General features: G+C 40.6%; 1 protein-coding gene across 3 annotated transcripts; it reads left to right on the plus strand.

Moving 5' to 3' along the window:
- Positions 1-448: 448 nt before the first annotated feature.
- Positions 449-8814, plus strand: tead3a (TEA domain family member 3 a). Of its 3 annotated transcripts, XM_087833406.1 has the most exons (12): positions 449-520; positions 697-759; positions 850-912; positions 3223-3234; positions 3634-3744; positions 3839-3882; positions 3995-4056; positions 4129-4262; positions 4345-4515; positions 5281-5421; positions 5558-5710; positions 7135-8814. In XM_087833406.1, the coding sequence occupies exons 1-12, from the start codon at positions 449-451 to the stop codon at positions 7246-7248; spliced, it is 1140 nt and encodes a 379-aa protein (XP_087689532.1). In that variant the 3' UTR covers positions 7249-8814. The 3 variants fall into 3 exon arrangements, with proteins under 3 accessions (XP_087689532.1, XP_087689534.1, XP_087689535.1); XM_087833408.1 differs by lacking the exon at positions 850-912; XM_087833409.1 differs by lacking the exons at positions 697-759; positions 3223-3234.
- The last annotated feature ends 5112 nt before the right edge of the window (positions 8815-13926 follow it).

The following is a 13926-nucleotide window of genomic DNA, read 5'->3' on the forward strand; positions in this document are numbered from 1 at the left end:
GCCTCAAATAACGTTTTATATAGTAGAACTGATGAGTGAATTGATGCTGTTTTTTTAGATTAAGTTGATGTGGTTCCTTGATCCTATAAAGATTTAAATACACTTTATTGTGTATCAATAGTCACGTCACTCCCACATTTACCTTGGATTTTTTTTTATATATATAAACACGATCTACCGCTCCTATTTTCTTACTTTTCTCGATGTCTTTATGCAAATCAGTTTGCCAGCAGCACAAACAGCCCAAACAAGACTGCAGCTTGGCCACATACTAGTAATGTAAATACTAGAGAGTGACTGTTACAGGGAGACATTTGAATATGCCCATGAAAGTCTGCTCATAAGGCGTGAGCTATATCTACCCAAACAGTGCAGTTTAAGAATAACTTAACAATTGTATAATGTCTTTATGTTTTTTAGTCATTCTAATTTTATCAGTTTGTTTGTCATGTCAGGTCGAAATGAGCTGATCGCTCGCTATATCAAGCTGCGAACGGGGAAGACACGCACACGCAAACAGGTACGCACAGATCTTTGTATCGACTGCACCACCGATCTGTTTTAACAGGATTTAAGTGCATCTTTTCATTGTAACTTGTTCCACCTTGTTTAAATGAATATTTATGGACTGTGTCTGTTTAAAATGATGAAATCATTGTGTAAATGTGTGTTTTCACGGGGTCCCTGGGTCCACAGGTGTCTAGTCATATTCAGGTTTTGGCACGTAAGAGGGTACGAGAATACCAGGCAAGCATCAAGGTGGGTTCTCACTGACTATACTCTACTCCTCTCTGTAGTCACAGCCTTCTTCTTTTCTCTTTCCTTTTCCTTCATCCTGTCTTTCCTCAGGTCTCTAGTCACCTGCAAGTCTTGGCCAAGAGAAAGTCTCGTGAGATTCAGTCTAAGCTGAAGGTATACATGCTCACTGACTTTGCAATGCTAGCCGCTTCGCTTTGCATGCTCATATGTAACTTGACCCAATCTTAGACGTCTTCGTCAGAACTTATGGCGGATTTTTCTGCTTTTCTGCTGGGGTATGCCTTATTGGGGGTATCTTTACTGTCAAAGCCGACTCCCACCACCTTAAAACTACAAGTATATTTAACTATAGCTATATTTTCCAACCATATTCATGAGACTCGTGCCCTTAAAACTGGTGCCTTGTTCTTAGTTCTTAACATCGGCCATACGAGTCTCCACGGAACTGCCACTGCTAATCGAATTGCAGACGATCAATATAACCTTCATGGAGCCTTTTTGTCGAGACCAGTAGAAAACTGATAGACCAAAGTTAAATCCAGTATAGAAGGAGTTTGCTGCATGATTGGAATATACCGTAGTCAGTAGGGCACAGAATTTATTTATTTTTTCTTGTCTAGCATTGCACAGTACAAAAGTTTGTTTTCTTGAGTGTTTATATATGTACGGCATCATTTTTATGCATGGCTGGTACGTTGGTCATTTCACTTGGATCAAGAAGTTTGTGGCCTTAGACAAATAATTGCATGAGTTTAGGTTGCTGGCTTTTGTTGACCACTTAGTTTACAATGCTAGCGGCATGTAACCTACATGCATGGCCCCATATCAGTAAACATGCAAGGTGTCTTTAATGTGGCCATTTGAGGAATTTCAAAAGTTTTCTCCGTTGATTTTTCTCTTTCTTTAGATTCTTGCTCTTGAACATTTCCTACATTTCTGTTTATCTTTTCTCTCTATTTCTTCTTGTGGTTTTACCATTCTCTGTTCTACACAAAACAAATCTGTTGAACCACCTGCTCTCCCGTACACATTTGGAGAGTAACGTTTATAATCTCCAGATATAAACAAAGGACTCAGTTTTATGATGGAACAGATCAGTAGCACACATCCTGCTCTTTCAGTATAAGGCAGTGCTTTTGACTACAGTTACAGCTGAAATTATATAGGCCCTTCACCTTTTGCACCCTTGAAAAATGAACCTAAATTCATTAACTCACAAAACCAAAGTTAAAATTGTGTTTTTAGGTTTTTGATTTTATTTATTTATTTAATTTATTATTCATGTATCCACACATCTGTTTATTTTCTGACAAATTTATTTTAAAAAAATAGTTGAAATAAGTATGTCAAAGCATTTGGACTATAAATTAAGTGACATCAGTCACTTTTGATTGTTGGCCATGCTCACATGGACTGTGCAGTTTATTCTTTCTGGGTCATCCGCTGACATTAGCTGAGACTTTGATGGTGCCACCAGCACTACTCCCACACTAATCATGAATCATTTGATCAGTGATTGACAGCTGCTTTACCATGAAGCTGATTGGAGTCTTGTTGAGATTGTACTCCTCTCTGCAGTTAACTAACTGAACACCGATTAGTTAGCTTTGGGTTCTATCGAAGAAATACTTCCGTAGTTAAAGATAGAAAACTCTAGGATGTGCTTCTAGGAACACTTCTAGCGTCTGCTATCTTTTAAGCTGTGGTCTGCTAGACTGGTGGAACGGCAGAGAGGGACAGGGGAGACTTAACAAACTGGTCAGGAGGGCCCGCTCTGTCCCAGACTGTCTGCTGAAGTCCATCGAGCAGGTTGGGGAGGAGAGGATGTTGTCTAAGTTAACATCCATCATGCATGACACTGCGAGCACTGAGCAGCTCGTTCAGCAGTAGAGTTTTACACCCACAGTGTAGGAAGGACCCCCCCCCCCCCACACACACACACACACGTACATATTTCTGTACAATTATTATACATATTTCTGTACATTGTTATCTCTATATGCGAACTTCAGTTGCTTATTTATATAGGAGCACTTTGTGTCTGGCTTCTATATTTTATATTCCACTCGCCATAAGAGCTGCGTAACAGCCAAACTTCTGTTACTTTGTAACAGTAAAGTTACTGTTACTGTTACAGTAACACTGTTACAGTAACAGTAACAGTTACTGTAACAGTAACAGTTACTGTTACTGTAACAGTAACAGTAACAGTAAAGTTACTGTTACAGTGTTACTGTAACAGTAACAGTAACTTCTCATTTGTGGAATAATAAAGGTTTATTCTATTCTATTCTATTTAGAAAATAAATTTTTTTTATTCCCACATAAACATGGAAAAAGTGAATGTATCTAAATGTTTTCTGAAGTATGAACAAGGCGTATTCCTTTATTACCTAACGATGATTGTGTGCTTTTACTTTGAATGTACTGAAGTTAATTAATAAAATGTCTTTTTTGCCGTAGGCCATGAACTTGGTAAGTTTCGGTTATGCAACTACAGTTTTCTGCTTCAGGCTTCTGTGTTGTGTGGTTGGCATCACATTGCTGCTAGTCCACAGTTGCAGTTTTATTGCCAGACTCAAAAAAAAAAAAAAAACCCTGCTTGTTGCTCTTTTGTTTTAGTGGCTTTAGTGAAACACTGGTGACAGTTAGCTCTTCTTGGTTTGCCTCCTGCTTTGGCTCCCCTCATGTGCGCTTTGCTTTCTGCGCTATTTTTCCATATAGTTGCTGCATCATGCTTATGTACACTATATGTTGGCTGGCTTGCTGTCTAAAGTGGCCTTTGGAGTTGGCTGATCTTGGAATGATAACCTGCATTTTATTGTGACGTTTCAGAGTTTAGTCATTGTGTTTTACTTTGTCTTTCTCATTCAGGACCAGGTCTCGAAGGACAAGGCGCTGCAGACGGTGGCCAATCTCTCATCAGCTCAGATCGTCTCTGCGAGTGTAATGAAACCCCAGACTCCCTTTCCTCCACCAGTCAGAGTGAGACGCTAACACTGACACACATCTGTTGTTTTTACTTTTCAGGGTAAACGTGAGCAAATCGTTTTACTCAATCTGTTTCTTCTTTGTGTAGTTTTGGCCCGGCCCTATGCCAGGACAGCCTGGGCATTCTCAGGAGTAAGTATAGCTGGCACATACGTTGGTTTTCTGTCGTGAAAATCAAACTTTCTTGCGTAAGCAGGTACATTTACTCATTTTTGGGGTTATTTCTTCTGTTTCGTTCTTACAGCATCAAGCCCTTTGCACAGCCGCCATACACTACACTCCCAGCCCCCGTCCCTGCACCTATCAGTAAGTGTGAACTAGTTTTTTTTTAAAAAATATTGTTATTTGAATAGTTTCACAGTTTTAAATGTTAAACAGGTTATGAGGCCTTGCCACCCCCTCGACCTGCAGCTATAGCAGCTCCTGTATGGCAAGACAGAACCATTGCCTCTGCAAAACTACGGCTCCTGGAGTACTCTGCTTTCATGGAGACTCAACGAGACAGAGAGACGGTACAGACAGCCACAACCTTTTGAAACAAGAGTCGTCAATATAAAGTTTGTACTTGTACTTATTTCTCCTTCACTTCTACAGCATAAACATCTGTTCGTGCACATTGGCCCATCAAACCCTGGCTACAGTGACCCAGTGTTGGAGTCCATAGACGTGAGGCAGATTTACGACAAGTTCTCTGAGAAGAAAGGAGGCCTGAAAGAGCTTTACGAAAAAGGGCCACACAATGCATTCTTTCTTGTCAAGTTCTGGGTAAGTAACCAACAACACTAAAGCATTTTAGCAAAGGAAGTCAGCGAGTTCTAATCTCAAAGACGGAGTTGGCGTTTAGGACATGCGCACTAACATGCTTAAGTGTTTACGCTAGATTACTTTCACTTTGTTAAACAAATAATTGGGTCTTTTGTAGCAGCGGTCCCCAACCCCCGGGCCTCGGACCGGCACCGGGCCGCAAGAGTTGAGGCTCAGGTGTGAAATGTCTGGTTTTCAGGGTTTTTATTGGTTTTCAGCGTTTATTTTATCGTTTTTATCGTTTACTCGGTTTTCCTGGGTCTTTTCACGTGTGTTATGAATAAATCTTTTTTTTTTTCGGTACCGGTACTAGTTTTATTTTGTTGTATTTATCCGCGACACCTTAAAGGCCGGTCCGTGAAAATATTGTCGGGAATAAACCGGTCCGTGGCGCAAAAAAGGTTGGAGACCGCTGTTTTGTAGAGTGTCTCTCATTTTGCAGTGTGAGGTAATAACCTGCTACACCACACGGGGGAAGCAAAGCCAGTGTAACACTAGAAATTATGCAGGAAATTCTTTTTTCACTATTAGTGTTTTTAGTTCACTGCATTATTATTATTCAGCAAATCAAACACACACGTGTCGTACTGTTGCAAAGAGTAGTTGCAGGACTGAGTATTAAACACTACAGTTATAGTCTTTGGTGGTGACGTCTTCATTTATTTTCTTCTACCCTTTATTTTTGATTGCACTCATTCTGTGTCCATCTCATGCTCCGTGTTTTAGGCGGACCTGAGCAGTGACATCGAGGAAGGTTCTGGCGCATTTTACGGCGTGAGCAGCCAGTACAGCGGGACAGAAAACATCACTATCAGTGTTTCAACAAAGGTCTGCTCCTTTGGTAAACAGGTGGTGGAAAAGGTTGAGGTGAGAAAATTAGTCACACATTTTAATAATGGATCTTATTTATTGAATATATGTACACATACTCAAATATATTTTACATTAGACCCCACGTATGTGTTTTAACTGCAAATAACGCATGTGGGTTTCTCCTAACCAGACTGAATATGCACATTTGGAAGGAGGAAAGTACATGTTCCGCATCCATCGTTCACCCATGTGTGAATATATGATCAACTTCATCCACAAACTCAAACACCTGCCAGAGAAGTACATGATGAACAGTGTTCTGGAGAACTTCACCATTCTGCAGGTGTGTGGGGGTAACCTGACCACCGATACAAAACTGTACGCTGTTTATAAACTTGCTTTGGTTCATAGTGTGAGGCTAATAATTCATATAAACTATTATGTGGATAAAATGTGTGACACAGGCAAAGGTTTGTCACTGAATAGAGTTGAATATCCTTCATCATCATTTAAAAACAATTGTTAAACTGAACTTTAAGAATTTATGAAAACGGCACGGGGGGGGGGGTTTACAAACAACTGTATATTTTCTGTATTGTACACTTGAGTCCATAATTTGTTGGACAAAAATCTGCTTTGCATATTTACATCGACATAGTGGATTTTAAATCGGGCTCGATGCTGAAAATCTTGTGAATATGATAACCTGAGAACACGGTGATGTAGGATTCACACATTCATATTATAGGTGTCTCTACTAAAAATGGCAGCTGAGTTTCAACACCAGTGACCTTGACCTCAAGATCAGAGGTCAACTTTTCTGATAATAATGAAATAGGTGAGGAACAGGCCTCAACTGACTGCCTTGGTCCTTTCATGACAAAGTAAGCAGACATGATTTGACACTGAGTTCATTCAAAATGCTCAGTTTCACTTCAGTTTTATTTCTATTCCGCCAAATCACAACAACAGTCGCCTCGATACACTTTTACATTGTAAATTAAAGAAGTGATTAATTTGTATTTTATAGTTTTCACGGTGTTTTTAAACATGAGGCCTGAAGACATGTCAGTGTAAGTGCGAGGGGGGGGGGGGAGTGGCTAAATCAGTAATCTGGTACATTGTTAAAGAGGAGTGTACCAGCCAAATATTGACAGACCTAACTGCATGCTCATGACCGAGTAGGCCAGATCAGAGCAGAAAGCTTTAGAGAGTCTGGCTCTCTCGGGGTGGGACCGAGATTAACAGCTTATAATCTGAACCATAACAGATCTCGACCTGATCTCCACCAAGTCTACTGAAAAACTTCACTGACTCTCAGAAAAACAGCAACTGAAACCTCGTGCAGCAAGTAAACAGCATTTGGTGATGTTCATGAGTTTTGGGCTTCAGGCAGTCATTCACTGCAAATGATTTTAATCAAAGTATTAATACTAATTCTTAGATATTCATAAATGAGATGAGATCTCAGATATTTGTGCAATTCATTTTGATCTATAAATATAATAATAGAAATATAAAAATGGGTGCGATTGGGTTATTCCAAAGTTTCTGTAAAACCCCTTGAATTAAAGCTTGCAGTTTGGTCACATATTTATTAATTGATTGATTTTATTTATTTTTAAATCCACTGTAGGCCTAACTGTACGCAAAGGTATTTTTGCACCTTCTTAATGTAATGAACTGAATTTGAAAAGGTTTTGCTGCACATTGACAAATGTACTTTCTCCCGCCTCAGTGCCTTTCTTGTCTTTGTGTCTTTCCCAGGTGGTGTCCAACAGAGAAACTCAGGAGACTCTGCTGTGCATCGCCTTTGTGTTTGAAGTGTCCACAAGCGAACATGGAGCGCAGTACCATGTTTATCGACTAGTTAATGACTAGCAGCATGTTGTGTACATGCAGAGACTCTTCACGGACATTTTGATACTCACACCATAAACACTATTTCCAGCTGAACACTCAGAATTGCTTCTCCTCTATTCTAAACACACTTGTTTCGATAGACCAACCGTCACACTGTAGTCACGCCTGTTGTTTATGGTTTCCCATCGCTGGAACATGTATGATGTATGATCATTTAAGAGCTCTGCTTAAACCAAAAGAGCCGGCAAACACAAAGGTCTTTTATACATTAGATACTCCTTTTTTTCTAATTGGAAATTGAAAAAACCTTTTGAAGTGAATCAAGTTTAATATGCAATCGTTTGATCAACAATGGAAAACTGTGATGCACTACAAGTGGATATATGCATTTGCATTTCCATCACAGGTGTGACTGATGTGAGATGAGTTTGAATATAATCTATGAAAACAAATATTCATCGTTCATGTAACCTGCCACAAACATTACTTTTACAGACTGCAGTAGCTCTGCGAGGTACAGTTTGAATGAGTCTACATTGGAATAGCCTCTGTTTCCTGTTTAGTATGAAATCGTGGACTTCAGTCAGCTCAATCGAAGGTCCAAGGATACTGCATAAAGTATAAGTGAGCCTCATGTAAAGAAGAGCATGTTGTATTTATATTTGTGTCAAAGTGTAAAGAGGGAGATCATTTTAGGAGTATTTTTTCCTCTTTTTAAAGGTTTCCAGTGGAGGACGTGTTTTCGACTGCCTCACTTGTTTTAAACAACAGAAGAATTCAGACAGTTTCAGACTAAGTTCACGTTTTGCTCTTTGCAGCATTTTTAACGACAGAATCACCTTCAGTGTCCGTGGACGTGCAACTATTTTTACGTTGACTGTGTGGGCTTGCTGCAGTACTTCTACCTCCATGCGAGTTGGGATAAGAATGTGCTTTGATTCTAAAGCCTTAAGCTGAGGAGCACTGATGTATAGGACACGTACACTACGCTTGTAATGGTACTGTTGTTAAGCCAAACCTAAGGTAAATAGTCCATTTTTGTAAAGATGAACTTTCTTTCTTTTTGTATTTCACCAGCAAAGCAAAAAGTGTTACTCTAAACATGTTAAAGGACGGGTGTTCGGGGTCTATCTGTTTTCATATGCAAACAATGGTATGGTACAGACCTCATTAAGGTCGCCAGCAGTGCACTGGGATAGATTTTGCCTGATAACACTAACGACTATCCAGCTGACACTTTTTTCTTTTATTCTATGTAATGTGTTGGATTATTGGTACATTTGGCTTTTCTCTTTCTTCCTTTAGTAAACCTCACATTTTTTACTTCGTATCACACTGTCATGGCCTCTGTGCAGGATTATCTTTGTGTGGAAGAGAATTTGTCATTTGACTTTCTATCATGACACTAAGAGCTAGCTGGCTCTATTTTTTCTTTTTTTAAAAAAACATAAGATCATATTTTAATACTCACTGTGTGGTCAGCCAAAAGTGTTTTATTTTATAATTGCGTGTACTGTTTGGCTGTGCCTCGTCACTCCTGCCTGCTCAGTGAATTAAAACTGGCTATACGCTGTACCTGTAAAATCACGCGTTGGTGTCTTGATCATAACGTTTAGACAGTTGAGAGGAAACGAGCCTTCCTGGGTCTGAAAATAATAAATGGTAAATTTTTAAACCGCTGTTCCTAATTTATATATTCTGGTTGATCATGTCCACGTGCCTAATTGCTCTGAGTTCCTGCCATTTAATTGGCTGAATTTTAATCTGGGTAAACAGTCAGTTGAACAGGTGTACCTAATTAAGTGGTCGCACCTAATTTAAATTAAAATTGAGCTTTTCACTGTTGGCACATAAAACATTTGTTAAATGTAGTGTAGGAATTACGTAAGACACTTTTTATGTTTCAAAAATAAGGAAATATGGGCATAAGCAATACTATAAGGTTTGTCTGAGAATACGGGGGCTGTTTGTGTGTTTTTGGGGGTTGTTTTGTTTTTGTCCTCCTTTCCATGCAGGCTGACAAAGCCTGAATTAGTTTCACGGATGCAGAGCATGGCTGCTATATAAAAGGCACTCGTATATCCCTCAGTTTCCCTGGTGTTTTAGCAACTTGGCAAAGTTTGAGTCGCTTCTATGCTCGTGACAGCGTTGACACAGAGATTGCAGTTTGTCATTTGCCCGATAGATGGCGCCCTTTGCTCAAATGTAAATGTTTAAACGAGCATCCAAAGTATAGGAGGCTTTTACAACGCACTTGCATATCAGTTTTGTCCCACAACTTTTTCACTTACACTTGCAACTAACACTCCCACATAGTTACATAACACTGGAATTACGTTTACGTAACCTTCTGTGCTACAGTCATATTGCCTAAATATTGCAAAGCACTGCTGTCTCAGATAATCATGGTTCAAAAGTGCAGATGTGTGTAATTGTCTGGTTTTAATTACTGCAGTTTGTCAGTTAACACTAACATGATCCACTCGATAAATCCAAGTCACGCCAACAGACTAATGTACAAATGAAAGCTAACATGGTGAACCTTAGTAAGGCGATGCACCACCGCTTGCTGCAGTAAGAGTTTCATAGAACTGTTTAACACGTTGGTGCAAAATGTCTCACAGAGGTTCAACTGGGCTGAAGTCTCATGGCTGCGAAGGAGACGAATCCCAACTATTTTGCACATATCAAGCTATCCGTGTGCCACATGGGTGCTGATAACAAGCACCCTTATCACTGCTGAATTTTTAACAATTGATAAGCTTTGTGTGGACTTGCGGTAATGGTGCAATAAGGACACAAGTGGAACCACAATGCACTGGGACACAGCCGCCAGATTCCTCACTGCAGACGTTCAGTCCAGTCACCTGTCTGTGGGCTTTGGCAGCCTTCCAAGGTGTGTATAGGAAAGTGATGAGTAAGTTTATCGAGCTCTAACTTCACACATTTTCTGTCCGTAGCCAGACTATAAATAGACGGTGAATGGTGCTTACTTTGTGCTCTTTTTTTCTGGGATTGAATGAATGAATGAAAGCTTTATTTATTTGTCACATACAGGTTGCCCTGCAGTGAAATGGGACCCCCCTCCCGACCTTACACACATAACACAAACATTACATGGGGTTACAAGTCGGAGATCGGTAGCGTTACAGAAAAACACTGAAATATACACACAACAGGAAGGTACAAGAGGAAAAAAAGAGACTTCCACTCATGCTGTGCTTCCATGATAGGACAGCACGGGAACAGGAAACAAAAAAACTCCTCTGCACAAAAAAGTACATGAATGTCCACAACACAACTTTGTGAAGACATGACAAGCCACAGGGTTGGGTAGGGGATGAGGAGTAATCCCAGGAAACACAGCAGCCATCCTGCAACGGCGCCGTCTCTGCAGCGCGGGCCCAGACCCGCCTCGTGTTCCCAGGAGGCAACAAGCATCGAAGGCGTTGGAAGGGGAGGGAGGATGAGTGAGTGCTTATCAGTGTAAGTGTGTGTGTGTGCGTGTCCACAGTTCAGCTGAGACAGTGTCCTTCACCCTATCAGGCTAAGTAAACAGTCCTCCAGCCAATCCAGGTGGCCTTGCATGGATGGGAAGAATAGTCATCACACAGTCGTTATCAGGGAGTGTTTGTCCGGCTTGGGCCTGCAGCTGGCGCCGTGGTGGTGTCCGCATTATGATGTCGAATTTGTTGATTTTCTTTTATGCGAGCAGCTCAGGAGAATTTTCAAAGCTGATCTTTAACACTCAGACGCTGGTCTCTCGATCTCCCGTTGGAGAGCCGCGAGCCTCCCCATGATGGTATCAAACTCCGTGGTGTTGTCATTCTTTTGATTCTGAGACCTCACAGCTGCAGTGATCCGTTCTGCGATGTGATCCAACTTTCGCTCAAGGTTCTCATCTTGAGCAGGCCTCTCTCTGATGTATCCCACCATACGCTCAATGGTGTTGTTTTGAGCCTTCACAGCAGCTGTAAGCGTCTCCAAGGTGTTAACCATGCTGCGTTCGTTGTGAGAGGTCGCGCCTCGTCCCGTCGCTTCGATTCCAGCGGGCAGCCTTGGGGGGGTTTGAACAGCCGGTTCCGCTCTCTCAATTCTCCGATAAGCCAGGGCCAAGCCAGCTCCGATCAGCAAGAACCCTGTTATCATGGTTCAGAATAGGTAGATATCTTCAGCGTCCTCGATCAACAGTCCCGCCAGGCACACGACCCTCCAGTTCTGCCACCCGTCCATCATGTATCCGGCAGGGAAAGTCCCTCCAGGGCACTCGGGCTCTCCCGAGCCCAGACTTCTCGTTGAGAAAAGGGTGTCAATAGCATTCAGAGACCAGTTGATCTAATCCATAATTCTCTTTTAGGTTTTAGAGAACGACAGTGAGAGACTGTTCCAGGGAAAGTAATGCACATGAGACAAGACAAGAACACAGAGGCTAAGCAGGGAAGATAAGGGGAAGGAGGAGAGGAGAAAAGTGCGACCGCCTTCGCTGAGAGCCAAACGAGAAAAATTGGTGTTTTGAGTAAAAAAACACAAAAACAATTCTTGTTATAATTGATTATAATAAATAATAAAATACAGTGAATGCCGCACATGGGTAACTGCTGTCCTAGGTGGACAAATGTGGCAAAGTCGGATGTTACTGTAAGGTTGTCATGGTAATGAACAACTTGTCTCTAACACACTTCTGAGTCTTTTCTCCCAGACATTACTCAGCTCACCTGTCGCCATGACAACCACCCCACCAGTGACAGTGACACGCATAAGCAAAGCCTGGGTGTGGCCCTGACAACTAAGACTGTCATCTAGCAAAACACAGTCTTGGTTAACAAGGGTTCATTTTATATTTCCAGTGACGACACTTAATTGCTCGTTTATGGACGAGCAGTGGGGAGCTTTGGTTCACGCAGAACTCACCAGTAAAAAAAAATTTCTGGCACAACTTCACCTGCTTCCAAGGTGCATGGAGAGGATAAAAGAATTCACAAAGCAGGAAGTCCAGCAACACTTGAGGGAAGAAGAACAACTTTAATAATAGACCAACGCGTTTCGGCTTGTGGCCTTCATCAGGGTCGTGATGATTCAAGCAGAACTCCCCATCACGTGTCAATTTTATTCAAATGGTAGTTTGACCTTATCAGGTTATCAAATAAAACTTCAACTAATGTCCCTCCCACTTTCTTTTTCGGCTCAAATACTTTGGAAGCTTATTTTAGTGGGTTACTGTTTTCCTTATAAATACATTCACATTCATGCAATACAAGCACATGACACACACTGCAAGAATTTACTGCAATTGCACTGTACAACTGAAGGGTGTGGTGGGAAAATGTTACCTGCAGAAACTTCGCCATAACAATCCGGTTATGCAGCGAGCATGTGCTCATATTATTACTGCCCCACCCCCCACTTCCTTTCCGTCCCTGTAGTTTTTCCATTATCTTAGAAGTTTGCTTCTGGGTATCTGTTTATTGACTCTTCCTTCTTATCCTTTCCCAATTATTTTTGCAGTGTTTTTTTTAAATGGTGCAATTAAATAAAACATTATTACTGAAAAAAATCCAAATTTAGCCCCACAACACCACCCTGTTTATTTATTTATTTATATGCTCCTTGTTATCACTGACCAACACTTATTATTATTATTATTATTATTATTAACATCTGCAGTGGTTAATATTACTAACATCTGCACAACCACATGAAAAGCTATTAAAGAAAAAGCCCTGCATGTGACTACACAAAGCAATGCCCTTTTCAGATCATGGATCATTTATTGCATAAATTGCACAAAATGTGTTAAAATTTACAATTACATGTGTGGACTTTGTGTTTGTTAAGATTCTATCATGTTTTGTATGCAGAGAAGCCTGTTAATCTGAGAATAGCTATAACTATCAGATATAGTCCAGTAAAGAGAGGTTTGTTTGTTCAGGTTTTCATCTGAAATGCATCCAAATGTATGACAGCTGTAATATTTGCAATCAGTTTGATTTGAACTTCGAAACAGGAATATTTCATTTTTGCCTCCACCGAAGAGGTTATGTTTTCAGTACAGTTTGCATGCATGCACGTCTCAAGTTTTAGTATGCTGCTTCTGATTATTACTTTCTGATCAAACTTCATGGGGATGTCGTGTAACCATCTGCTGAAATTTGGCTTATATCCTGCTCAGCTTGATTTATTGATCGAAAACTTACAAAAAGCCTTATAACTGTGACTCTGTGTGGTTTGGATTTTTACCGTACAAAGTACCATTTAAAGATATAAAATAATGGCACATTTGACCTCTGACCTTTCCTTCAAGGTAAATTTGTGTGTGTGTGTGTGTGTGTGTGTGTGTGTGTGTGTGTGTGTGAGAGAGAGAGAGAGAGAGAGAGAGAGAGCGAGAGAAAACTGCTTAATAAAAACTGTTTAAACCTGATAGTTGTTACTAAACATTTAAACGAATTCTACTACACAGTGAAATTAAATAATACTCAAAATGATGTCAGATGTATTTAAAGAGCCTTTAACAAGCAACAAACTTCTGCATTTTTTTTTATTGCACTAAAAACATGTTGAAGTACGTTTCAAAGCGACGTTGCTGTCTTGGAGCTTTGCTTCGTGTTTGCTGTCATCAGACATGGAGAAAAATGAAAATCGTTTCAGGATGAAACACGAATGTTTTCGTGCTGGTGGAGACCGGACAGACTCTCACCT

Source organism: Neolamprologus brichardi, chromosome 20 (assembly GCF_056152115.1).
Source record: "Neolamprologus brichardi isolate AB-2024 chromosome 20, ASM5615211v1, whole genome shotgun sequence".
Lineage (NCBI taxonomy): Eukaryota > Metazoa > Chordata > Actinopteri > Cichliformes > Cichlidae > Neolamprologus > Neolamprologus brichardi.

Coding starts and splice junctions, on each gene's coding strand:
- tead3a (XM_087833406.1), top strand. CDS start 449: ATGTCAGGTCGAAATGAGCTGATCGCTCGCTATATCAAGCTGCGAACG. Junction 521..696: donor AGACACGCACACGCAAACAG/GTACGCACAGAT, acceptor CTGGGTCCACAG/GTGTCTAGTCATATTCAGGT. Junction 760..849: donor AATACCAGGCAAGCATCAAG/GTGGGTTCTCAC, acceptor GTCTTTCCTCAG/GTCTCTAGTCACCTGCAAGT.